The sequence below is a fragment of the Brachionichthys hirsutus genome, chromosome 12, assembly GCF_040956055.1.
Source record: "Brachionichthys hirsutus isolate HB-005 chromosome 12, CSIRO-AGI_Bhir_v1, whole genome shotgun sequence".
Classification (NCBI taxonomy): domain Eukaryota; kingdom Metazoa; phylum Chordata; class Actinopteri; order Lophiiformes; family Brachionichthyidae; genus Brachionichthys; species Brachionichthys hirsutus.
Window position 1 is genome coordinate 8,743,510 of NC_090908.1, and position 26,364 is coordinate 8,769,873.

General features: G+C 41.1%; 1 protein-coding gene across 1 annotated transcript in view; it reads right to left on the reverse strand.

The window, feature by feature from the left end:
• The window catches only part of pard3bb (par-3 family cell polarity regulator beta b), a 134,395-nt gene that overhangs the window by 9,994 nt on the left and 98,037 nt on the right, over window positions 1-26,364 (reverse strand). The window contains exon 23 of the mRNA XM_068746235.1: window positions 5,610-5,686. Within this exon, the coding sequence (XP_068602336.1) occupies window positions 5,610-5,686 (77 nt within the window). The remainder of the gene's footprint in view (window positions 1-5,609; window positions 5,687-26,364) is intronic.

The following is a 26,364-nucleotide window of genomic DNA, read 5'->3' on the forward strand; positions in this document are numbered from 1 at the left end:
TTTACTTCAGAGCACAGAATCAAGAGTCAGTCCAACCTTTGCATACCCTTAGACCCGTTTAACATTCACAGGGTGAGACCTTAACACCAACTGAGGGGGTTTCAGTCATACAATAGAATATTAAACTACATACGGGGACCCACTGGTTCTGCAGCACATCTGTAGCTCAACAACCAGCTGTAACCCAACTTTCTAAAGCCAACGATCAAGATCAAAGCTACGAGCAGAGCTCTGTGAAGTAGCAACGGTTGAAGCCATCAGAAATACTAGAAGCCGAGAACAAGAAAGGGTCAATAGACAAAGAGAAGGGGGGGTAGCCGATTCAAGGCAGGGTTTTTCTTGGGATCCCATATATAGCTAACAAACAAGCAGAGACAGTGAGTACAGAGACTCGCTGGATAACAACTGGACAATGAGGTGGATTGTGCAGCAGTCGTAAAGGGGTCTGGGAAACCCTCAGGGGTGGTTGGGAGGTCTCCTCAAGAGAGATAGACACAGAAAGTGGAGTCAAAGAGGCATTACCACTTCATTTCCCCCCTCATCAGAGGGAAACAATATTCAACAATGTCCTTTTCACCCCGGGCTCAGAAGAACGAAGAAGAGGAGGGGCTTAAAGAAAAGAGGAACGGCGAAAAAAATGGAGGGAAATAAATTGAAAAATGCAATGAAAGAGACACTTAGAGAGTGAGTGCAAGGAACAGAACACAACATCTGCTTCATAATTACTAATCATCCAATTACCATTAAAACGAGGAAGTGATAAGCTTCCCAGAAACCCGCACAAGCATTCTGATTGGCTCTTTTAACTTAATATGAGTTTAAACAAAGATAAATGGGGAAGTGTTCGACTAATCCAATCGGGTCCATGGCTGTGTTTCAAACAACTGATCACTGTTATCAAACAGAAATCCTCTGGGAGAGAAAACCTGTTGGCTCAGTTGGGTTCAAAGCGCTTTGACTCGCAGATGTACAGAACGAAAAAGCAGCCATCATTCCAATTTATAATAATAAATATATACTTTTACAGTCAACATGTATCATAAAATGTATTTAAATGATTGAAAATTTGATTTAAAAAATCCATGAATTTCTAAATATTGGTGAAGATAATCAGTCAACCCATATTTATGTATTCATAAATATTCTGTATATTTTGATGCCTAGTACATTCATCAAATACTTTTTATACGGCTGGCTTTGATTTTCATCAAAGTTTAACAATCTTATATTTGAACACAAATTTTCAGGTGCAACAGTCCATAATCTAGTTTTTAATCTCTTCGTTTCAGTCAGTCTTTCAACATTCAACAATCTCATAAAATGAAAATGAGCCTCGTCCTAAATTCCATCAGTGTTCTAAATTCAAACTGCTTCCCACATGGGAAGAGGTAAAAGAGACTTGCACTCTCAACAGGGGTCTTTCATTCAGTGTAATAACACCACTTAGAGAAAGTGAGCGAGAAGAAGAGAAGTAAAAGAAAATGGTGAAGTACAGAGAGACAGTGAGATGTGGAGGAGGAGGGGGGGGGGGGATATAATTTAGAGAAAATGGCATTGAGAGGAGACCGTGGGGGATTTGAAGTTAAGGGAGAAGCACTGTTGCATCCTGCCCTCTACTTTTATGTTGTCAATATCCCATTTCCTCGAAACTCGAGAGGAATAAAAATTCAACAAAAACTCAAATATCTCCACGGTTGCCAAAACTGACTTTTGCTTCCAAACACTTAGAAAATATACAGCTGCACAAAAATATACAGCCTCAACCCTCTTCCTCTGTAATTCATGTGGTGGCATGTCTTTGACACGTTGTGTCTGTGCTTTAGGTAGAGAAACACCATCCACTGTTGGGTCATGTTTTAATTTTAGAGTCACTGAAATCCTGTCTCACAGTCATAGCGCGCACACACACACACACACACGCACGCGCACACACACGTAACTGACTTTGAGCCTGACTAAGCAACCCTTTGGCTATTTGTGGGCTTACTAATAAAAAACATGGACATGGATAGTAACTGCACATACATAAGCACGCTTCCTCCCACACATGCATGCAGGTGTAATGTACAGGCATGAAGGCATGAGTTACACAAGCAGCTATTTTTGGGCCTGTGGCAGAATAATATACTGTAATATATTTTCTAAAAAGTTTGCTCTGCTTCCTGATACTTTTTGACATAATGTCCCTTCACATTTAAATTCCATACATAATGCAACAACAGAGCACAAAATCCATAAAATGTAAAAATATTTCTGGAAAAAAAATATAATTTTATTTGACTTGTTACCATTAACAAACATCTGTGTCTACTACAGCTGTGAGTGGTGCATGTTAGAAGGAGGAAGTCCTTCCAAGGCTAATGGCTAACCCCTGACCAGCGCTACCACTGGACTTACAAGCTAACCGGACCTTTTTAGAGTTCAGCCAACATCCGAGTCTGTAAAAAAGTATTCCTTTGGACTTATTTTCACAGAAATGCAGACGTAGCCATCCAGCTAAATGGGCTAACACCAGGAAGATGGGCAGTCTGTTCTCATTAATAACGACTGCTATGTGAACCCTTCATTAGTCACAACTTATTGTTTACCACATCTGGAGCTTTTATACTGTGCAGGCTGTTTTAATTAGAGGAAAACCTCTGCCTCTGCTTTGAACATATCAGTTTAAAGACAGCTGGCTAATATACAGGAAGGGTGGACTTAAGGGGACGCCTGTAAAAACAAGATCAGTAGACATTCAATAAAGCGTGGGAGTTTCAGGTAATTAAAGTCCTGTGAGGTCGTTTGATTGAGATAAGAATGCAATGCAGTCTCTCTCTCTCTCTCTCTCTCTCTCTCTCTCTCCGGACAGCTTCACCAGCATTGGCACTTTGGGTAAAGTGAAACGCACAAAGGTAACAACTAGCCTGATGCCCCGGTAGGCAAACAAGCCAAAGGTGCTGGGTGAGTTGACTGTAAACGTATGACCTTAATGACCAAAGTCTTCAAGTGTCAATGACCTCACAGGAGTTTTAATACTTTAAATTATCCAACAGTCAGAGACAAGGAAACCTTTTGGATGAGAAAAAAAAAACCCCAACATATATCATTAGCTTATATATTTACGTCCTATTATATTTAATAACTTGCGTATCTTACGGTCACATACACATAAGCGATATGGATACACAACAAACATACACAACATACCGGCAATGCAAAAAACAAAGATAAAAGTCTACAACAAATCCAAATAAAGAGTCTCTCTCCTTGCTTTTTTTAAGCTATTGTCTGCATAACTGGCAAATCGCCTTAATTCATCATGTTCCATTGGATTAATACAGATTTTAACAACGACATAGGCGATTTTAAAACACACTTCAGCCGCGTGGATAATGTTTCACCACTGTTACCAGGTTGTCAGTAGGTAGACTGCCAGAGTGGCTTCAATGGAAAAATCACTGGGGTACTTTTCCAACACGAGGACTACATGCAAAATTGGCGCTGCGTTTTTCGGATTACAGTGCATGTCTGAAAGTGGAAACAGAGACAGTGTGTACTGTATGTGGGGATGCGTGTGTCCAATTTCCCGAGGCTTTTCAGATGCCACAGCCAGACCTCAAAACTATCATCACTGTTCTCGCTCCCATCTGCCAAAGCCGTCACCCACACACACTCCCATGTGCACACAGACACACATGGAAGAGGTGTGAAATAGCCATCCCTTGCCATTTTAACAGGGGTGGGAACCCGGCCATAAACCGTCTAATGTCCTAACCCTCTGTCTGTCATTCCATTCCTAATTCTCTGTCAGAGTCACGAACGAGTAAACATGTGTTGTTGTTTTTTTGATAGTCTGCAAAATAAGGCGAGATGAGAAGAAGCCAGTAGCAACTATGCTGTTTGTCCTGCTAAAGTTCACACATTTATTCTCACTTGAATGGGTCTTATTTTTAGATACACTAAGTCAGGCATGTTAAGGGGCTTTACTTAAGGACATTACTGCAGTATTATTTATCCTGGAAAATAATGAATACAAAAAAATAAATGCCATTGGAGGTAAGGAACCGTGGCAAAGATAAGGAATTAAGAAAAGAGGGTAGAGAAAGAGAAATATAGAAATGAAAAGACAGTGTATGACTGAAGAAAGCGAAGAGAATTCAGTCTCAGCCGCCCGAGCAGTGACAATGGAATGGTTGCACATGAAAAATGAGATGCTGAAAGACAAGGAGTGACTCATGACGGCTGAGGAACATAATATGCCATCGCCTGCATGTCGCACAGGGATGTTTAGATGGTTGATTAACAGCTGCGCTTTCTTACACAAATTTTACGTAGACTTTTAAACAACTACAACCTTCGGACAACCCGAGTTTTCTGTCTATATAAATCGGAAAAAGATAAGTAACACACTGAATGAAAGGAACCTTCATGACTTTAAGTGCAGGAAACTGTTTTTTCCCCCTGTGTTGGCTGATGTTTAGAGTTACTCCACGTCCACCGAAGGACACCAAAATGAGCAGGGCAGTAGGAAAACACAAGCAGCGCAGAGATAATGGAGCATGAAGGTTCCTCCTTGACTTACCTGCTGGACAAGTAGGAACAAACAAACAAACAAGTGGAGCACGATGCTCAGTCTTTGTGAAACATGTTCATTTACAGCATGTAGTTCAATGATGACATCAAAACAGAGTTGTGGTACAGGGTCAAATCCAAAATGTGTTCCTTATCCTGCTGTAAAGGATGCAACAGTTGTCGAAGAGTTCTTCAAATCATGGAGCTGCTTATTTGATCAAATGTTACTTTAATGTACCGGTAAATATTTTTACTTGTATAGTTCCTGCGTGCTAAACTAATAATATAAATAAATGAGAGCAGACAATGATCGGCAGCTCTTCTCTTTTTCTTTGTCATTTAATTCACTGCAGTCAGCACACACACTCACACACATATACATATACATATAATAAAAAATTACATGAAGACCAGATTCTGCTGACTGATTTCCTGTCACTCATCAGTCGTGTGATATTTTGATTCTTCTCATTTGAAAAACGTTGGCGTTCACACGGCAGCTTTTTCTCAACTATCCCGGTATTATAATATGGATAACCCACGATGGCTAAAAAAAAGCTGCAACTTGCACACCAGGGCAGCATTGGCCTTTCGGGAACAACAACAACAACAACACAAAACGACACACACACAAAGTGGTGCAGCAAACCAACACTGGAGGATTTTTGGAAAAACCTAATATTCTATACTTCAGTACAAACAAAACCAGCCATTGTTGGTTTTTGTTGTTGTTGTTCTGTCCATCATAAGCTGTGTCTGCATATGTACTCAAGGCTGGACCTGTAGTTTAAAAAAAGTGATTTTGTAAAAGCTGTTGTCGATGGGGGGGGGGGCAGATCTAAGAGACGGGGATCGGTTTTCAAACCCTGTCGGAGTGTGTGTGTTCCTCTGGGAGGATACGGTACGTTTCCTGGCTGAAACCGGGGCCTCTGGGGATCCTCAGAAAGACAAACAGACTGAACAGATTTAATTAGAGGCTTCACAGAGAGAAAAGGGGGCAACAATGATACCTGCGTAAACCCTATTTTTTGGGCAAGAAAGACGTGAAGCAGTACCTTGGTAAGGAGGCGTACTGACGCTCCACCTCTTCATAACGGGGTGCCAACCGATGGTCTGTCCCTCTGCCTGGCATCTGGTGAAGAGAAGCAATCGGGTTAGTTTGTCTGAGTAACAGCAGGCTGCAGTCGTAAGGGTCCTGCGCTACATGTTTGTGTGTGTTGGTGTGTTTCTGGGCATTTGTGATAGAGGAATCATTTAGAATTGACAAAGGCTGGTTATTAGGGATCTAGGGTTTTGGTCTTTTGAGGCTTTTTTTTTTGTTTTGAGGGGGGGGGATTAAAATGGTCTCCTTCCAGGATTAGGTTACTTCAAAACAGGATGGAGTCGTCTTGCTCACGAACACACACACACATACGCACACACAAGGTCGGGCCTCATCATCTTGAGAAGAAAAAAGATTAAGTCCCCCAAACTGCTGACAGCTCCATCTCTCCTGCCTCCTGTTACTCTTCATATCTCATGTTTTTTTCTCTTTCTCTATTTATTCTCTATTTCTTCCCCATACACACACACACACACACACACACACAGCCCCTCTCTCAGAGATTATCCGGGTCTATTCAGTAGGGAGACTCCAGCAGCCGAGGTGCTCCTTAAAGAAGCCGCCCAAACCCAAAGCCTCAACAGGCTCCAGTAACACAAACACACACACACACACACACACACACACACAAACACAAGCCATTTCCAGATACACTGAATGTACATGAGATTCATTTCAGCGTAATGTAGGCTGAGACGGGTGGATAGATGATGTGTAATTGAGTCTGGTGACTTATATTCAGCATTATGAAGTCCCCTCGGGGCGTGTAACGCTGCGTCTCTGAAGTACCCCATCAGATGTAGCCTACTGCGCTGCTGCCACTGTTAAATGATGCTTTGGAGGTTTCTTTTCAAGCAGACTGTTCTACCTCCGACTTACAGGAAACACCACACCTGTATGTCTGCAGCCCATTTTGGAGGCACAATACCCTGTAAATGTGGTTGAAAAAAGGAAGGCCATTAAATGCAAAACATGATGGAAGGAGGGGGAAGTGTAAGACAAAAGATTTATAGGACGCTAAGCTCTTCTCTCCTTGACTCAAGGTAATATTGTCACCGTGTGCAAGGTGCTGAGACTTAGATATTATAGCTCAGAGCTTTTTCTTCTCCCTTTGCATTCCAGGGGAATGTTGCCAGGAGGCATATAAAACAGATTTGCCACTCCGGCTTTTGAACACCTGTCTTTATAGCTTCAATATTTTAGGTGCAGAGCGAGTGGCATATTAGGTGGGAATAAAGAGGTTGGGTGAAATAATGAAAAGGCGTTAGATGGAGAAGAAATGAAGCAAAGAAAGATACGGTAAATGAAAAGCGAATGAGCACAAGAGAGTGGGTGAGGGTAATCTAGAGAGGAGGGATGAGAGGTGATATTATAAAACAAGGTAGTGGGAGAAGTGAAGGCTAGAATTGAAGGGTAAGGGGCTAAGAGGGACTTCAAAGGCACAATTTAAATAGGAAGTTAGGGAGGGAGGTGAATGGATGATTGAATGGTAGAGTCGGAGGTGGGAGAGTCGAGGAAACGGACGAAGAAAATGTGAAGAGTCATGAACACAGGGATGAGAAAATGAATGAAATAGGGAGGCAGGTTTCCAGAGAGATGGAGGAAGAATATAAAGTGGCTACTAATGTACACATCTTAAGTGTGTAACTAATGTAAAATACAGCGGCTGTCTCTGGTTCCTGAGTTACGGAGTTGAATAATGCCCAGGAAAGTGTTTAAGCAGAAGACCGCGATGCCACAGCAAACATGACCACTGCCCTATTGGAGATTAAATTCCATCACCTCATCATTTGGGAGGAAGTTTATCATGATTAGAATTTTTGGCCAGAAATGTGTTACGTAACCTTTGACCGCTTAATCTGTCCAAGTAGATGTTTGATTTAGTTTTGCCCTCAAGACATTCCTAAGATATCATGTTCACATGAATGGGATGATTGGATGGCTGGATGGATGATGGACAGATGGATGTATGGCCATACTGAACACGGGCCCATGCGTGTGAAACTGCCCAGTGATTTCTCCAAGCACGAGGCACTGTTGCTTTTAGCCAACAGTTTTGTACCTGGAGGAAACAATGCATTTGTTGGAGACTATTTGGTGGAACCGCCGGAATTTACGGCATATGTGGGGACAATTTGAAACAACCTTCAGCTTGCAGTGTCTGGTATTTTTAGACACGGAGGCCTGCAGCACGATAACAGGAGTTAGATATATAAGGGTTTTACAGGCAACGCTCGTTAGTAGGAGCCGTTAAATGCTGATGTTGTTTTCACAGGATTGTTGGCAAAAGAAAAATGTTTTTTTTAAAAGCACTGGATCCTGAACCCGTAAAGCTGCCCCTCAGTACAGACGGACAAATTACGGTTTTGGCGACGCTCTGTTGCAATGTCTTTGTGTATTTGCATATACATGGATTATGAGGACGAGATTATGGTGCAATGTCACAGACTGAGCAAACAAATGCATGTGTGGCATAGCGTGCAGATGATGCAAGTAAGGGGACGTATGGAAAGCAAAGACACATCTCTATGTGAGTATACAGAACACGTACGGAGGGTGGGGGTCATTTCAGGGGAGCCCTTTGCTGCTTATTCAGTGACCTGTCATTGTGTGCAGACTTGTGTGAGCCTGTCTTTCTGATACGGCTTTGATATAGTTCTATTATTAGAGGCAGAAAATCAGTTTGGACTAAATCATTGTAGCATTTGTTGTTAGTGTTTGACTGAAGAGGCACAGCATGAACAACAGCACTGCCAAATAGTGACATTTTATGCGATACATTTTTCTTAAATTCTACTATAATTCTTGCAACAGCACCACACGAGCGCCTGTCTTCATCATATTCACTTATTTTAAGCGCCATCAGTTTTATTTAGGCTTAAAGCATCACATTTTGTTCACGTCTAAATAACTGAGGAGGAGTTTCTGACCAGTTTTGCTGACGACTGATAGCTGCATGTTAAATCTCATTTAAAACATCATCAGACCCCCCCCCCCCCCCCCCCCCCCCTTCCTATCCTCCTCACTGTCTGGGTGATGCTATAACCGCATAAAGGAAGATCATTGCGCGTCACAGAGAATGGCCGGGCGCCATAAAGACGCAACAGTCTTCTGTAAAGTCAGATGTTAAAAGTCAGCATTCACATGACTGCAGAGCCACACCTTCTTTCCCTCTCACCCTTCCACAAATTTTAAGTCCCCCCCCCCCCACCACCACCACGCCCACCCCTCAGGCAGTACTGTCGCACACTGGTTGGGGTAATGGTCTGGTGAAAAACCATTTCATGGCGTGGCGAGCAGAGGAGAGGCAGAGCGGAGAGTGTGCAAATCAAGCAGAAAACACTGATACTGAAGGGAGAGGGGGAGGTCGCTCTCACTCTCGCGCTCTCTCTCACACACACACACGCACACGTACACGCACACACACAGAGTTAAGAGTGGCTCATCTCTCCCTTTCAACAGACCCTTCAATTTACCCATAAAACAGACCGACCCATCACTTTGGGCACTGACACACACATCTTACAGTTGTTTTTCCCTCTGGGTCTAACTTACACACCGACACACAGACACACACATAATTGCTCAAACATCTTCTTTTTTCCACTCGAGCCGTTTCAAGGATTTCAAAGGGATTTTGATCAGCATGGACTATTTAGTAGATGAAACTACTCAGGGCAGAGCTGAAGTGCCTCCTTCCTTCTTCCATGTCTAGTTCCCACTCTCTCTTCCCACCAAACTTCCCCCCCCCCCCCCCCCCCCCCCCCTCTCATCATCTCCCTCTCCATGTCTGCACCTCATCTTTTCACTTCATTAACTAACGCTCCTTCAGTGAAATACAGGGATCCTGTGAGTACAGTTAAATCCGCTCCCAATCTTATCACACTAAAGATTTGTCTCCTAAATCACAGGCGCCGGCCTTCCTCCGGCCGCCGCTCTCCTTTCTCTGCGTCCATGCATCACTTACCACCGAACACCTCCCTTTCATTTACACCCATCTTTCTCCCTCATACGTCCCCCCCCCCCCCCCGTGGGCTTTCTCTCCCGTCCCTCCTTAAAAACAATGATGGAAAAGAGGAACAGCGTCATCGCTAACAGTCCCTTCCCTCTCCTCCTTCCTACCATTTCCTTCCCTGTTTCAAATAATCGAAAAAAAGATTCTGCTCCCTCTCTTTCATTGAGAGACACCCACCCAAGCAGAAATTAATGAATAAGGGAACGCTGGTTCTAATCCTTATCGGTCATATTGTTCTGCAAAGGCAGCACTTTGGCCTGACTCGATTAATACACAGCTCTGAAGAGGCAGTGATTTGAGTGTCACACACCTGATGGCTAATGCCTGTATAATGTGTGTGGATGAGACCATCTGTGACCACTAACAGTAAAAGACAGGCTGTGAAAAATAATCCATGATAATTATGAATGAATCACAAGCTGTTTGACATTAAGAGCCAATGTCCTGCTATAGCAAAAATAAATTTGTTTGTGGCACGTAGAGAGAAGAACTATCATGCAAAATGTCATCTAGATCTGATCCAGAATGAGGTCAGGAAAGAATATTACATTTTAACATTGAAAACCCCATTTATGTATTAAAAAATCAGTTAAAAATATGCATCAACTCTGATTCATTTTACTTTTCACGGTTGGTGTATAAAGACACCAAGAACAATTTAGAACCTTTTGATGTCGATCCAGATCCATGTGGATGGTGTAAATCCAGTTAGGAGGGGAATGAGCTGCTTGGCGGAGGTCTGTGCTCTCTGAGTGATTTTTATAGTTTATTTAAATGCCTTCAAGGTTTTACATGATGTTTTTAGAAATTTACACCAACAGATGGTTGTGTAATATTTAATGGCTAGACCATATTGTCAGTGATTCCTTCACAGCAGGCATGTCCTTAATATTTCAGAGGGATGAAAAAGGTGAAAACACACACAGGCAAACACATTTATTTACACTATGCATCGTATCCATAGATTGATCGTTGCACATTATTAATCCAAAACGATGAAGGTAATACGTTGTGTTCGTCGTTGGCGAGCGAGTTATAAAAATGAACTTCAGCCAACTTAATCGGCACGTCAGAAAGAAATCAAATACCACGATTTGATATTTCTGCAAGCACCAAATATCCATTTGTAATTTCTCTTTCACTTCTTTTCAAAGACTCCTGTCAAATGTAGCCTTTGCGCTTCCATCACAAGTCCGTAACGGCATTCCAGGATCTCTTAGTCATACCCATTTTAGCTCTCTATTCAATTCATACTCCAAACCAGCCCTCTGCCCATCCATCCATTGATTCATTCTAGGGAGAGCAGTAATTGCAGCTGCTTGTGAAAAGCCATCCATTTTCTTCGGCTAATTATTACACCCTCTTGACAAAGGAGCGCGAAAGAAAAAAAATAGCATGAAGGCTCACAAGAACGTGCAGAAGTTCCCTTTAGCACCCGCACGAAAAACAACTTCATCAGTGTGAGCTCCGGTCCCTCAAGCGTTGGCATGGAAATGAGCTTTCCTGAATCATACGCCGTCATTTATGTGACGTTTGCAATGTTCTTTACACGTCGTCTTTACTGTGGCTCACATTCACAGACATGTCCTTGTTTCTTCTCATTTCGGTTTGCCACCGATACAAGCGGTCAAAATGAGCTTCCTCTGCAGGGTGGCTGAACGCACCCTTAGATTTAGGGTGAGGAGCTCAGTCACCAGGGAGCTGCTGCTCCCCCCCACATTGAGAAGGACCAGCTGAGATGGGGAAGTGTTCTGTCCCGCCGGGAGGAGGCTTCGGGGACATGCCGGAGAGACGATGTCTCTCGGCTGGACTGGGAACTCCTCGGGATCCCACTGGTAGAGCGGGAGGAGTTTTTGGGGGGAGAGGAAAGTCTGGAAATCCCTGCTCAGAGGGTTGTCTCTCTAATCCGGCCACGGATAAGTGGAAGAAGATGGATGGATGGATGCTTAAGCAAAACTTTGAAATGGGAAACATAAAAATAAATATATAGCATATCTGTGAATTGCATGGGTAAGCTAGCGGGGAGTAACTCTAATAAACAAATATATTAATTTATTATCATTTTGTGTTTTCCCTCACATGAGACTTGCTTGTAGCAATGTAATCTATCTTACAACAAATACAAATATGACCACTATCCTGTAAGTGGGTGGTGTTTCTGTGCGTGCGTTTTCAAATCGCAGCGAAGATGTAGGCCTGGGAGTGAAGGTTCAAAACCAGACATCCACACCCAGCAGCTGGCAGAGCATCTGCTGAGTCACTGCTATTGATGAAGCACCCTGAGAATCATCTGCAGAAATATAAATTTTTATCGGTGGGCACTATTGGGCTGTAAAATCTGACTGGGTCCTGCTGAAATACAAATACTATACAACAGCTGGTAACAAACAACACACCTGAAAGTCTTTGAGTACAAAAGGGGTCAAAGAAAGACAGAAAATGACTAAAACAATCATGGCCAGATTTGCTTATTTATTTACAACAGCAAAGTGGGATGAAGCATCTTTATTCACAAACTGCTTTCTGCTGAAATGTCAGTGAGGCACTAGAATAAAGCATTACGAATTAAGCCTGGCACACAGTTAAATGTCAAGGCGCTGTTGAGCCTCTCATACAATTAAAAGCACAGAAGGTCAATTTCCCCCAAAGCAGCCCAGCTTAGAGCATCTCCCATGAACACGGCGATTAGCACAACACATCCAGTTTAGATGTGAGGGTCTGGAAGAGGATGCATATTGGGTTTGGTGTGTGTTTGCATACATTTTGGCAAGTAAAACCTGTCAATCAGATATATTTATTTTCTTAAAATGACATTTAACATTAACAGGAAGACGGTGACAGAAAAAACTGAAACGCACAAATATTTATTCTTGAGTTTAAGGAGAGTTATGCATGAACTAAAATTATTCCTTGGAGATTAAATGACCATAACCTTTGCCTTAATACCGATTCTGAAATAAAGTGTCTTACATGTGTATATTAAACACATGTCAGGATTTGGTCAGGATTATGTTTTGATGTGGTTGAAAACAAAAAGAGGAGCAAAGATTCACTGGTTTTCACAGATAAATAATGAATTAATAAGGGAGGCAGTTCATTTGGAAACTATAAATATAGAACACATAGACACATGTGTAAATGACGCACACATAGAGACACAAACATGTGTGAGACATGTGCACGTTTCTATAACTATGAAGCTATTAGCGTATATATGTGGCAGAAGTGAGAGAGAGAGAGAGAGAGAGAGAGAAAGAGAGACGGGGATAAATAAATGATAGTAAAGAAGGTGATAGAGAGGATAGGATTAGTTTCTTCTGCAAAGCCTTTAAAAAAGCACACACACACACACACACACACACAGACTGACAACACATAAAATAAGACATACATTTAAAACCAACATCCATGCACACACACACATTAACTGTTACACACTCACACACACACTCACAGGTTTATTCCTAATAGTTCAGCTTGTCCTTGAAAGTTCAAGGTGGGGAGTTGATAAAGCGACAGACAGAGGCAGCGGGTGTCAGGGGTGATGACATATTTAGAGGGACAGAGAGACGGATGAGGAGAAAGAGAGGCAAAAAATTGGAGGAAGATAATTTGGTTTGCTCTAAGCCCCCTCCCTGCCACCCAGATAGCATATCCCTTTACCTCGAACTCCCGCTCTCCATCTGCGTCTCTCACTCCTTCTTCCACCCAAAACTTCTCGACTTAAAAAAAAGTTCTCCTTTGAGGATTAGGAGGAACAAAAAAGGTGAATTCCAAGCAGGACTGAGTGTGTGAAAGGGAGAGAATATGGATGAGTGCAGCATGCAGTGGGTTAAAGGGGAGACAATTTACCTGGCAGAAAAGTGGAGATGATGGGAGGGAGGAGAGCGACCGGAAATATCTTCCCCTCTACCATTTTTATAATATCAGTGTTGTAGGTAGGAAAATCTGGGGTGGCTTTATTTGAGGATTCTGGTATAATTTTTACATTTTGCTCTATATCTCTGGAGAACGACTTCGCTTAGCAGCATGTGCACATCTGTGTGCGTCTGTGTGTGTGTGTGTGTGTGTGTGAGTGTGAGAGAGAAAGAAAATGTAAGAAACTGCACGTGCGAAACTGAATATGAGTTGGAAAATACGAATTTTCTCGTGTGAGTGTGTGTGTGATTGTATGCCAGTGGGAGCAGGTGGTTCCACTGGCAGGTTAGATGGAGCAGTAATAGGTTGAAAGTGGCACTTGCTCTTTCTGGCTCCCTTTCTCAGATGATTGGCTCCAGTCGGCGGGCGAGTGCTAGCCGGGTGTCTTCCTCACTCTTTCCAACATTTCCTACATCTCTCATCTCTTCTAATCACATGGACTTCTTGATCTCTTCTCTCGTACGGTCTGTCCGTGACACAGTGATCTATTCTCAACATGTTTTTATTTTATTACATCCTCTCCAGTTTTTATCTCATTCTTTTATACCTCCCCGGTTCTGCTGTCATTCAACTATCTCTGAAGTCTCAGTTTCAAAGACAAGCATAGTTATAAGTCAAGTGTAAGCGGAATTACACAAAAACGTCTTGATGGATTCTCCTTAAACTTAGCTGGATGTTCAGCAGGTGACCGGGAAGAGGCCATTACATTTTTGGAGCGTATTTAGACATAAGGGCAGATCCAGGAATGGATTTTCACGATCGTTAAGATTACAGGATAGAATGTTTTCCAGCATCTCCATCTATTACCCGTAAACTGCTTGACGGAAGGAAGAAGTCATTTGATTTTGAAGTGGATGTGGATAAAGGGGCTTATTCTGGAATTTTTTTAGATGAATTTTCCTGAAACCTGGCGGAAGATCGTGCGCGTTGTCCCAAACATGCAACCATCCAAGTCTTTACTTTTCACTTATGTCAACAAAATCATTAAATAAGTCTTATTCATTGTGCAAATGAGATGCTGGAATTTACATTCAGATTTAATTTAAGGTTTTTGAGCCAGTTTTGTTGCCAGTTTCACAGAAAAACAAACTATACTTTCCAACAGTGGTTTCAAAAAGATTCTGAAAGGAAGAAACACGACAATGAGGAAAAAGTCATTTTAGACTATTCCGTATAAATTCTGTATTTTTCCACCTTCAAGTGTGCCAAAACACACATAAATAGCACACAACAGCTTATAACGTTATTTTTTTAAATATGAGAAACGTGCGTTTTTTAGTACTCCGCTTGAGAGACTGTTATACCAGTATTACTAGCATTAACAAAATCAGAAGAGAAATATCGATGTATGAATTTGCAAAATATAATTCAAAGTATAAATCTAATGTGTAGACTAACTAACACCCCCGCTGGATGATGTGGTCCTGAATGCACAGATGGATACGTACACATGTAAAGTCACACAGAGCCCTCCATGAGGGGTTCTTTACGACGATCTTCCACGATAAAAGAAATGCACACAAACACAAACCCATTGTGTTTAAGCCGTTTGTGACCTACATTGCCCAACCCCTGAAACCGTCTTTCTCTAGTTGTGAAGAATTCCAAACAATGAACATGCTTGTTCAATGCACACGCCAATACATTTACAATGGCAGATAAGGTGTGCTAATGGACATACATGGAAAGAAACAATATTGTCCAGAAGAACAACTGCATGTTGTCAGCACAAAATGTTCTAAGTCCAGACAGAGAGATGAAAAACTCTATCGAGTATTTTTCAATTTGTCTAAAAGCTCAGACTTGGCTGAAGGGTCAGATATTACCTTCAGTGCAAGAGTGGTGCCATCTATCAAATACCCTCCAAGAAATGGAGATGGAGGTTTTCCTGCAGACACAAGCACTCTAGTGGAGATTTTGGTGAGGCGGATGAGGAGTGGGTGGGGGACGACACTAGAGAAAGCAAGATGGGTGGGAAATAAAGAGAAATGTAAGGAGAGCGCGAGACGGGGATTAGCATCCCTCTGAAAGGCAGTCGCTTAATTTCCTGGCAAACCTGGCTATGATTATCTCCTGGGTGGGAATGGAACGTTTGATGTCCTGGGACCAGACTAATCTTGGTGACTAACCTCCACCTCTAATTTCCTCTGGATTAGCTCACTCTGCTACTTAATAAAAAAAATGGCGGCGGTGAATAGATATTAGCTTATAGAGGAGGGGAGAAAAGAGAACAATTGTTTCTCTCTTTGTTTGATGGAGGGAGCCGGAAGTTTGTGACGGATGTTTATGTGTGAAAGATCTCTGATGAATTTCAGTTACATTTTTGCATGGAAAATATCACAATGAGAGAGGGAGATAGAAAATATGGAAAAAGGTAGGGGGTTTCAGAGACCCTAAAAAGAAGGGGCAAAGAAAGGACACACACATAGGCATAAATAACCTAAGAGCAAGCACACACGTTTTGTAATATTGTAAAAGTAACAAGTTGGATGAATCTTCCTGCCTGTTTAGATCATTACTTGACAGCGACTCAGTGTCTTTAACAATTTGGGACCACATAATTTGGGTTAATGTGGAAATTGACATAAGGACTGCGAGGACTTGCAGCTCCCACATATAAACACTTCTGCATCATTGAAAAGCTGCAAATTAGCTAACAAATTTTCAGGCGCCAAATTATGTTCAACAGTCTTGCCATTACTTTTTCTTTTTTTTTTTTTTTTAACCGAGATTTTTCCAAGGATAAGCGTTGCCAGGTTACTGGCCAATTTGACCAATGACATGTCACTTGACCCCTCTCTCAGCCAATGCCCTGTCTTCAACAACCGGATGGGCCCCAGCTGGCCAATTAGCTCGCCTCTTAATGTGGAGTTCGGCCAATGAAAAGCCCTGGGAGACTTCTTCTCATCTGAACTCACAGATGGAAGGACAGAGAGGGAAGGGGAACAGAAAGTGTGTGTGTGAGAGAGAGAGAGAGACTTGGCCTGAATTCCCAAACACAAGTGAAACATCTTAACTGAAGTGGTTGGTATGTTTTATGAGTTGAGTTACCAGTTTGAAGCAAATCCCTCCATTTAGAATTGACCAATGGGAACATTTCATTATTATTATTTCAAGATTAAGAGTCAATTTTCTTGATTTCTTAGCAGAAAAGGTTTCTCACAAATCTTTAATGTTGACAAACCGTGTCTAAAGATGATCATATTTAAGTGTGGCTCGGCTCATCTAGATTGAGCATCAGCACTGTGTGGTTGCTGTTGCTATTTTGAATGTGTTTGTCCAGTAATAGCATTTCATCTGCAACTGAAGGGACTTGTTTTCTAAATTTGTTCAGTTAAACTTAAAAAAAAAACATTCAAAAGAGAGCAAACAACAAGCATTAATGCAACAGCAGAGGACGCAGACTTGAACTGAAAGGCTCTCTTTGCCTGACTAATTTGCACCAAGGCGGTGTGAATATTTTTACAGTGTTTTTTGTTTTAATCACTGAAAAACAAGTGATAGTGACTTATTTCAGTCAGCAGTTTGGACAGCAGTATTGAGATGTTAGTTACATAAGCTCTGCTCTCCCAATATCTCAACATGTGACTTGAATTTCCTCTATTTCTGTGTAAGACATCCTCCAACACACACACACTCCTCCTCTATCTCTTTGTTTAAATATATATTTTGTCCCTACACACTTCTCTCAACAGCAATTTAACTTGAATTTGGCATGAAAGCAAATTTGTGCTGACAAGGAAATACAAGAGAAAGACAACGTGTAAAACAAACGTCTGCAAAAAGATGTTCTTTTTTTGAAATCTCAAATATGTTACATTGTGGAATCATCTTCTTTACCCTTCTTTAAATTTCCACTTTTGTCTAATGGTAGCATAACCATAAATGATGGAAATCCAGCCGGCATCCACTGAGATTAATGAAAAAGAATCGTGCAAATACACTAAACCGTGTATTTGCACGATTCTTTTTAAACTGAGCAATGAATGTTTACGCATTTTTCATTTTTTATTATGGTGGTGACTGACGATTGTTAATTATTCTAATTTGTGCTCACTGCAATTTAAATGAGAGTTTGTACTATGGTTATGTACAAAGTATACGTCTGACACATAAAGGACCCTTAGAGTACTCCAGCTTTAAAGTCAAGGAGGTTAAACTAGCATGTGTGCGTCCTGCTCTTCCTCTCCCATGCGACTGTCAGGTGACATCAGCCTTTTCTGACTCTTCTTTCCGACTCTGAGCACGCCTTATCTACCTGGTGACTCGCCATATTTCAACGTCTGATATTTATTATCTGGAAAACGCAAAAACTGCATGCTGCTTCAAGAATAGCTGACAATCTCTAAACACACACACACTCGCACAATATCCTTGCAGGTACACACGCTCGAAGCTTTGAGGAGTGTATGTCCTCAACAACACAGCTGAGCCAACAAGAGAAAGCACACACACACACAAGCAAACATGCTCACACACACGTGTGTGCCGATTGGCTATCTGTCCTGTCCACAGAGCAGTGGCCACTGCCGATAACACCCAAAACTCTCTACACAAAGTACCTGGATTGGGCTCAGTGTGTGTCTCTGTGCATATTTGCCTGGCTGGCATCTTAATCACAGGTTGAATAGAAGTCATGAGCGTTGAATAGAGTTCCAGGTTCAATAAAACAAAACAGCATTACTACGCACGAAGTGAAAGGGGTGACACAGAGACACAAACCACAGCAGACCCAGTGGCAAAAACACAACCGTGACCGCAAACACAAAGTGGTTTAACCAAGAATGTGACCTCTACATAGTAAACTGTATTATCCCGGCGCTTTCTGCCGACGGCACCACAACAAGACGGGCTTTCACGCTGGGTTAATGGAGGATTTCTCCCTCTGCCGAACCAGATGGAAAGTCATGGATGAGCTGGATCCTGGCAAACCACAACAACGTGTCCATGTGTGTAAAATGTACAATATAGAGGAATGCGTGGGCAATTTAAATTAATGAATAAAAAGGTTATGAATCGTTGGTGGTAATGTATTGGTTTCATTTGTAGAGGAAAGCCAGTAGCACGTTTGAAAACGTCATTAGTTTTATTATCCTCCATTTAGTATCATCTGTCTTCATATTTCAGTTTATTTTTTACTACTATTTCTATCACCAAGAGATTTTATCCCCCATTATTTAACAGCATTATTTATGATTTTCTTTCTGCCTTTATGTATCTTTAGCCCATTTTACTATTATTATCTAGTTGACATTCATTTTTTTGTCCTTTGTTTTACACTCGCTTTATATCTTTTTTTATGTGAAGGAGAATGCGTGAAGGTTTTTGAGCTGCTCATTGCAACATATGAAAAGTGCTATAGAAATGAAGTTTATTTTTTACTATTATCATGACTATTTCTGATGCTGAGGCCATATGACCTAAGACGGAACAGATAGCAAAATCATCCAATGAAAACCATGAAAACCTCACAAACCTAATTTAAATAATAATCACTTATTTCCACCATTATTGAGGCATTGCTGTACAGACAACACAACAATTCCCTTTGCGGTGGTCCTTCCATCTGTTGAACTTGAGTGCAGCAGTTCAGACCTGTGACACCAGTAATGGTGAATTTATTATTCACCAGATCCTCTGACTCAAACGCCAGCTCACCCTGACATTCGACACGACGCAAGGCCGTATGAATGCTTGGGCATGTCCAAACAACCAATGGATGCAATTTGACCCACACACAATATGATGTGAGGTACATGGTGTGAGAAGCACAGACCTTTGGCACATTATTAAAGGAAAAGAAGATGACTTATCACACTGAAGCAGAAGTACATTGAAATAAACCCATGTAGCCTACAATAAACTCCCACAAGGTTAATGGCATAATATAATAGACAGGTACCGGTAAATAATGGGGTAACAGCGTTTTCAGTTCTCCATGAGCCCGGAACTCACAAATAAATGACTGAAGTAATTCCGTACGGATGCATGTATAGTTGTGGATGTTGACCCAAACTTAGGAGGGCAGACGGAAAGGAATCGTGCATGCTAAAAGCAGATAGTGCGTCATGACATGTTGACTCATTCTGCCCTACTGGCAAAAGCAAGGCACAAATCACACGGGGCAGAGGGAGTCCCGTGAGCATCTGTGTGTGGGAGTGTGTTTAAGAGAATATATGTGTATTCAGACATGTTTCCCTACAACTGAATAAAAATGTGTTCATTAGTGTGCGCGCTGTGTGTCTGTTCTGGCATGTGTATTATATGTGTGTGTGTGTGTCTGACAGACTTTCAGGAGTCATCAGACCAGTCAGGCACCAGTTCCAGACAGCGAGGTCAGAGTCATTCACTAATCATATTAACATTCCTCTATAATGACCCAATGCATAACTCCCTTTTCTCCCCTTTCAGTTTTTTTCTTGGTCCGCCCATCATCTGCATTACTCATGCTTACTATTTAACCTTTGCACCGCCCCTTTTCTTTCCCTGGTTTTATCTTTCATCTTTAGTTCATTCTCCATGCCTCTTTTTAACTGGTCTGTCCATCTTTGACCTTCTCATTTGTTTTTTCTGTTTCCCCCATCTTCCCTTTTTTCCCCTTCACTGATATTCAAATGTTGTTTCGTTTCCTTAAATTAAAAGTTCATCGCAGCTTTCTTCTTCCTCTCTTTTTCTTTAGTAAACATGTATTCTGTATTCTGAATAACGTGGCAATGTCCCACTGGGATCAATAACATATTCCGATAGGATGCTCCCTCTCCCATCTCTGGGATGGTGAAATTAAAATGATGGCAACATTTGTAGATACTTTAAGCAATGTTGACATATTTGCAAATTTGTGCAAAACTTATGAGTGACTGATTTATGGAGTCATTGCATTTATATTATTATTTTTTTTTAAATTGATTCAGAGGTTTATCCAGGCATTCAGCTTATTTCCCTTGTTAGAAAAGCATGTTTAAGGTAAAATGCTAATACTAAAAATAGTAAATGGACTGCACTTATAGTTTTTTCTTCACCATCATGGTGACCACCATTTACGCTTTAAACAGCCTCACATTCACACACATTCATACACCAATGGGGGGGGGGGGGCTCCTGCTATGTAAAGCGCTGCCATTCCACTGGGAGCAATTTAGGGTTCAGTGTCTTGCCCAAGGACACTTATACATGTTACAGTCGAAGCTGGGATTCAAACCTCCAACCTTTCGTTCACTGGACGACCCGCTGCAGTAAACTAAGCCACAGTTCCCCAACGAGGAATCACTATGATGAGTGTTACCTGCAAGTTGCTATGGATAAAATGTTTCTAAAAAAATACACCCCAGTCTTGTGAGTCTTGTTGCTGCTGTATCTTACAGAAGTATGCAGACTGCATCTAACAGACTTTTTGGTTTGCATGCTTGTATAACATGTGCTAATAATAAGTACAGATCTCAACACCTGGTTTCTTCTATTGTTTCCAGCCAAATAAAATGGAGACTACAGAACTTGATTTTATGCGGCGACTCTAGCATCATTTAATTCGACAGTTATTACATTAGCCGTTGTAGGTGTGAATGATCTAATATCTAATGATGAGTCAGTCTCTAATTGATCCAGTAAGTCATAACTACCGAACGGTACTTAAGATTACCTCATGACTTATTGTCTGTGTGTGTGTGTGTGTGTGTGTGTGCGTGCGTGTGATCCACGAGGATGGAAAAAGAGACAAAAAAGGGATTGTAGTAGAGCAGAGGAACAATAAATGTCAAAGCAGGAGAGCATCTCCATTACTGGGTGAGACAGCGAGAGGATGTATATCACATCTGTAGTGCGTGTCTGAGTATGTCTACACAGCTCCCAATAGACACGACTCCGTGTCTGGGTCCACTGAGTCGGCACTGATCCCGTCTTGTCTGCCTCAGGGATTACAACTTCCTGACCCGCTGCAAAGGTGTACACACACACACACACACACAAACAGAGAGCAATGGGAGGTTAAGATGGTAGTAAAGACAATAATAAAGGATTTGGAAGAATGTTCAGTCCTTTTCACAGGAAATGAGTTCATCCCTGCACTTTCATGCAATGCAGAATATTAGAAGAGCTGCAAAAAAAAAAGAAAGAACTGGGACGTTGAAAAAAGAAAAATATGCAGAAAGGTGCAGAACTCAGAGTAAATGCTCGGTTTTCTGACGGTCTTGCACCCATTTGCCTCTTTCCTGTTATTTTCTCTATCCTGGTCCCTCCTTTCCATCTTCAGTTATTCCAAACCATTAGTGTGAGCCAAGTTTCCTTTCTGTTCCATTAGATTCAGCACTTTTACACTTGTCCTTATAAGGCCAGAGTGAGCAACAGCATTGGGCAAAATCCCATGATCAGTCAGGAAACGCCACTGTCTGACTGCAAAGTATAACGTATTTGTCTTCAGATGCATGCCTATTGAGTCGCGCATGATTGAGAGTTTAGTATCTTATTTATTCCAACTTTTGCTGATAGACTGACACACCTTTATTAGCTTTTTAGCTTTCACTTCTTTCTCCACTGAAGCCAACAAGGGAGCAAAACTATTGCCATGCTGTTTCGGGAATATTGCTGATTTGTCAGATGATAAATTTACACTGAAAGAGAAGCCAAGCACTAAAGCTTATCCAATTTATGGAATGGGTATAATCTTTACCATGATTCAGATCTGAGTCAAATCTGTCAGCAAAGTAAATAAGGTGCCTATTCTGCAAAAAAAACAAAAATGCTGAGCGCAAACAAAGTTCTCGCAGCCGAAACGTCTCTCACCAAATGGAGCCGCAGTTAAATACAAGTTAATTACACTGAGGCGACATTCAGAGAGAGAGAGAGAGACGATGATCCAAGCAATGGGTTTAAACAGCGCTAATGTGATTTTCCATGAGAAAACCTGTGGCAATGTCCATGTGCGTGTGTTTAGAGTGCACTCGGGCACGCCACATCTAAGTCTGCTTGCATTTATGTTTGTTATCTGTCGTATGTATATGGGTTTGCATGCATGCTGGTGGAGCAAAAATGCATTTAAAACCGGTTCGAATTGCATCCCCTTCAAATCAACAGATTAGAAATGAAATCTGGGAGTGTGTGTGTGTGTGTGTGTGTGTGGTGCCAACAGAGCAGTCTGAAACGAGTGGGTGATGTGGAAAAGCATGGATTTACGGTCACATAGAGCCGGCATTTATAACAGACTGGGGAAAATATTTTTTGCTTGTGCAGTCAGCTTGCCAAAAAAAAACTAAATATGCATTTTAAAACATGAGCATAGCTGCAGCCACCTGATCTATTTACAGGTTTGTGACAATCAGACAACCTACTTCTATCGTCTCTTCTGTATGAGCGGATGCTCTCATTTCATAGGAAGATAATTGATGTATTTATCAGTCGTCGCTATGGAACAGAAACATCTCATCGTCTGATGCAATTAAAGGAAACGCATGCATCGCTTAGAGGATGCGGCGCAGTAGGTTTAGAGGGACAGCATGCTGAAAGAACATGAATCAATCTGAATGTGATGGAAAACTAGATTAGAATGAAGAGAAAGAAGAGAGTTGGGTGAATCTTTATGCGTGGCACAAACAGTTCTCTTAACCCTGTCTGTTATATCAAAGCGCTGCGCCCAGCTACAAGGTTTGTCCCTTCCTCATAATGGAGAGTCGGGGCTCCATCCCCTGCCCGTCCACATTTAAAACACCCAAAGTAGGACAACTACTTCTATTTTATAATGCATGAATATTACCAAGGCCACAGAGAAAAAGGTTGTGTGTGTGTGTGTGGTTAACTGAATTTGTCTGTTGGCAATTGACAAAAAAGTACAACAACATAGTACAAAGAAAATCTATACTTTTAGAGGTTTTTGCATAAATGTACAGCACTGTAACAACAGTACTCATTTTATTCCAACATAATTTGTTACTGGAATTAATATCTGTTAATTGATAATCATGCACACTACTAACTGCTAATAAATATTTGGACACATTTGGTGTTTTATTCATTATGAGCTTATTTGCCTTGAGTTTGACATTTAGAAAGTAAATCATGCTAAACTAGCTTCCGTTTTTTTTTGTTTTTTTTTTACTAATGAGGATACCTTACTTTAACTAAGCCAAGATTAATAATTTATGAATTTTGACAACTGGAGGACTAAAAAGGAACAGTATCATATTCTACAATCTTGATCCAATATTACATTTAAATGTCAAATTTAAAGTGAATTAACTAATAGACCCATAAAACTGAGTGGTTTCAAAAACCCGCTGCCGGGGGAAAATGTCATCCAATAGTCACCATTTTTTAACTCTGTTAATTTGACTCTTGACTTATTCTGCAGGTGATAAATTTAGCAAGTCATTAACTGTCTTTTTTAATATTTTGCAGTGCTATATGTTCGTTCAAATGTTCAAACTGGAAACAGCTGAATGCTCAGGCTGAAAACGATTCTGAGAGGGAGCCAGTTGCGTTGAATCTTACAATGCAGCTCCGTGTTAGTGGGGGGGAGCTCCAGTTTTGAATGATAAATTCAAGTTGTAATGGATCTCAGTTGTTGAATCTAAATTATAGATATTTGCATGAGTCGAATTATGTGGTTCTTAAGACTGACCCATTTGTTAGAAGGTGTAAAACAAATGTGACAGTGAGAGAAGGCGAGTTTAAATTGGCGGACACAATGAAGACTAAATAAAATAAGAACAGTTGTGTGGATTGCATGTGAGGATTTTCCCAAATTCAGACAAAGGCGTGTCTCCCGAACCTTAACGGAGACAAAGTCAGAAAGAAATTGGACCTAGTTGAGATGACTGTAACCTTGATCAAAAATACAAAAAAGAAGATACAGAAAAACACACACATTCTCTAAAGTACACACAAAAGAATGAGGCAAAGACACAAACGCACGCTAATGGGCACACAGCACAGAACCGGACATAATGGCAGTAAAGGGACTTCATTCGAGACCAACAGGATATGATACAAGACCCTCTTGTAGTTGTAGATCTATCCATTTAATAATATTTGATCTTCACTGCCAGAAATAACCAACCTCACCCTCTTTGATATTATTCCCTGGACTTATTTAATACAGACCTTCGGTCTGAAATGTTGGCTGCTGACGATTCACTTCAGAGGAATGCAAATAATAAAAGGCTGCTATTTAAAAGGTTTTCCCTTGAGTGGAACATTATTGTGACACGCTTTTTCTCAATGATCAATCACAAACTCATTATTCGATACAGAAAAGTCTAATTCAACTTCATCATAGCTGAATGTTCAATGTTCATAAGCTTGTTGCTGTGCCTGCATGTCCAAGCAGCATTTCAGTTCCATAGGTTTGTTTCCTCAGCCCAGTTCATCCAGACAATTTAACAGCAGCGACTTCTTTATATTTATTTAGCTTCATTCAAACAAAACGGAGATAAACCCGACCTGCCTAAAGGCCAGACTCTAAACTTTGCACAAACGCTGAATTATAAATCTTTACTTGGGTGAAGGAGAAACAGGAATGAAGGAATATCAAATTATAAAATGCAAATCTTCTGACTGATTTCAAAGCTTTTTTTTAAATGAAGCGAACATTATTTTTACAATGAAATATAATGAAGGGAACAGCTGGCTGGACACACACACACACACGCACACACACACCCACACACACACACACACACACACACACGAGTTAGCAAGCCTTTCCTGTTTACGCGTGGGTGCTCTAAGATATGAAAATTAGATCAAGTGCAAATTGTTTGTAGTCATGGTAATAAAAGTGACGGATTTGTTCTGTCTAAGAATGTGTTCGCCCTTCGATTCTGATGAACCGGCCAACCTAAGCCTCTCTTCTTGCACAGTTTATGTTGATTATTTGCATCCATTCTACATTTCAGATATCTATACATTCCCTATATCTTAATCCCAAGACATAAAACAGGTGCAAATAGCAAACCATTCAGGAGAACGAAACGGCACAGTCAGCAGACATGCCTCTGCTAGATTGCGCTTTAAATACAAATCTTCTAGGCCACATTAGTATTTTCTTTTTCCCCGACACACAATTTCACTGGTGATTAAATTCCCACCTGCAAACAAACACATGTATTTAATCCCAAAGTACAGGGAACACTAGATGAAAGATTTCAGTTATGATTAAATGCCATAACGTAATAAAGGCTGTGTCACACCGCCCACCTTAACAATTGGTTTCCATACCCTCTGTGTGTGAATGTGTGTGTGCAATGTGACAACCGCAACGGCGCCCTGTTGATTTAGTTCCTCTCTCCTTAGGGAGAAAGTCTGTTGTTGTCCAAAATACACCCATCCACCCACGAGCACACAATGTACTCACTTGGAAACAAACTTGTGTCACTTTTGTTGCTTGATAATTGTTTTTAGGCGAACATAATTTTGCTAGCAGAGACAGCTAACCCATAAACATGAATCAATGAGATGGTAATGGAGCCTTAGGGGAATAAAAAACACTCAGTATACTGTGGCAGCATTGTTGTTTTTTTCTCACTCCCTCATTTATTTAAGTTTCTATTCCTTTTACTTTTCACCGTCAGTCAGCAAATCCTACACACACAGACACACAAACAAAAACATTTGAAGGAGAAAGAAAACAAACCAATAAAAATTGAATTAGTTTGCCGATGCCTCACCTCCATAACTATTACTTCTCTCTTTCCCCTCTCACAGAAAGCCAGTCAGCTAAATAATCACTTGTGCTTTAGTTAATAAATGCATCATCCTTAATGAGAGCGGCTTGTTCGCCACTGCGGCA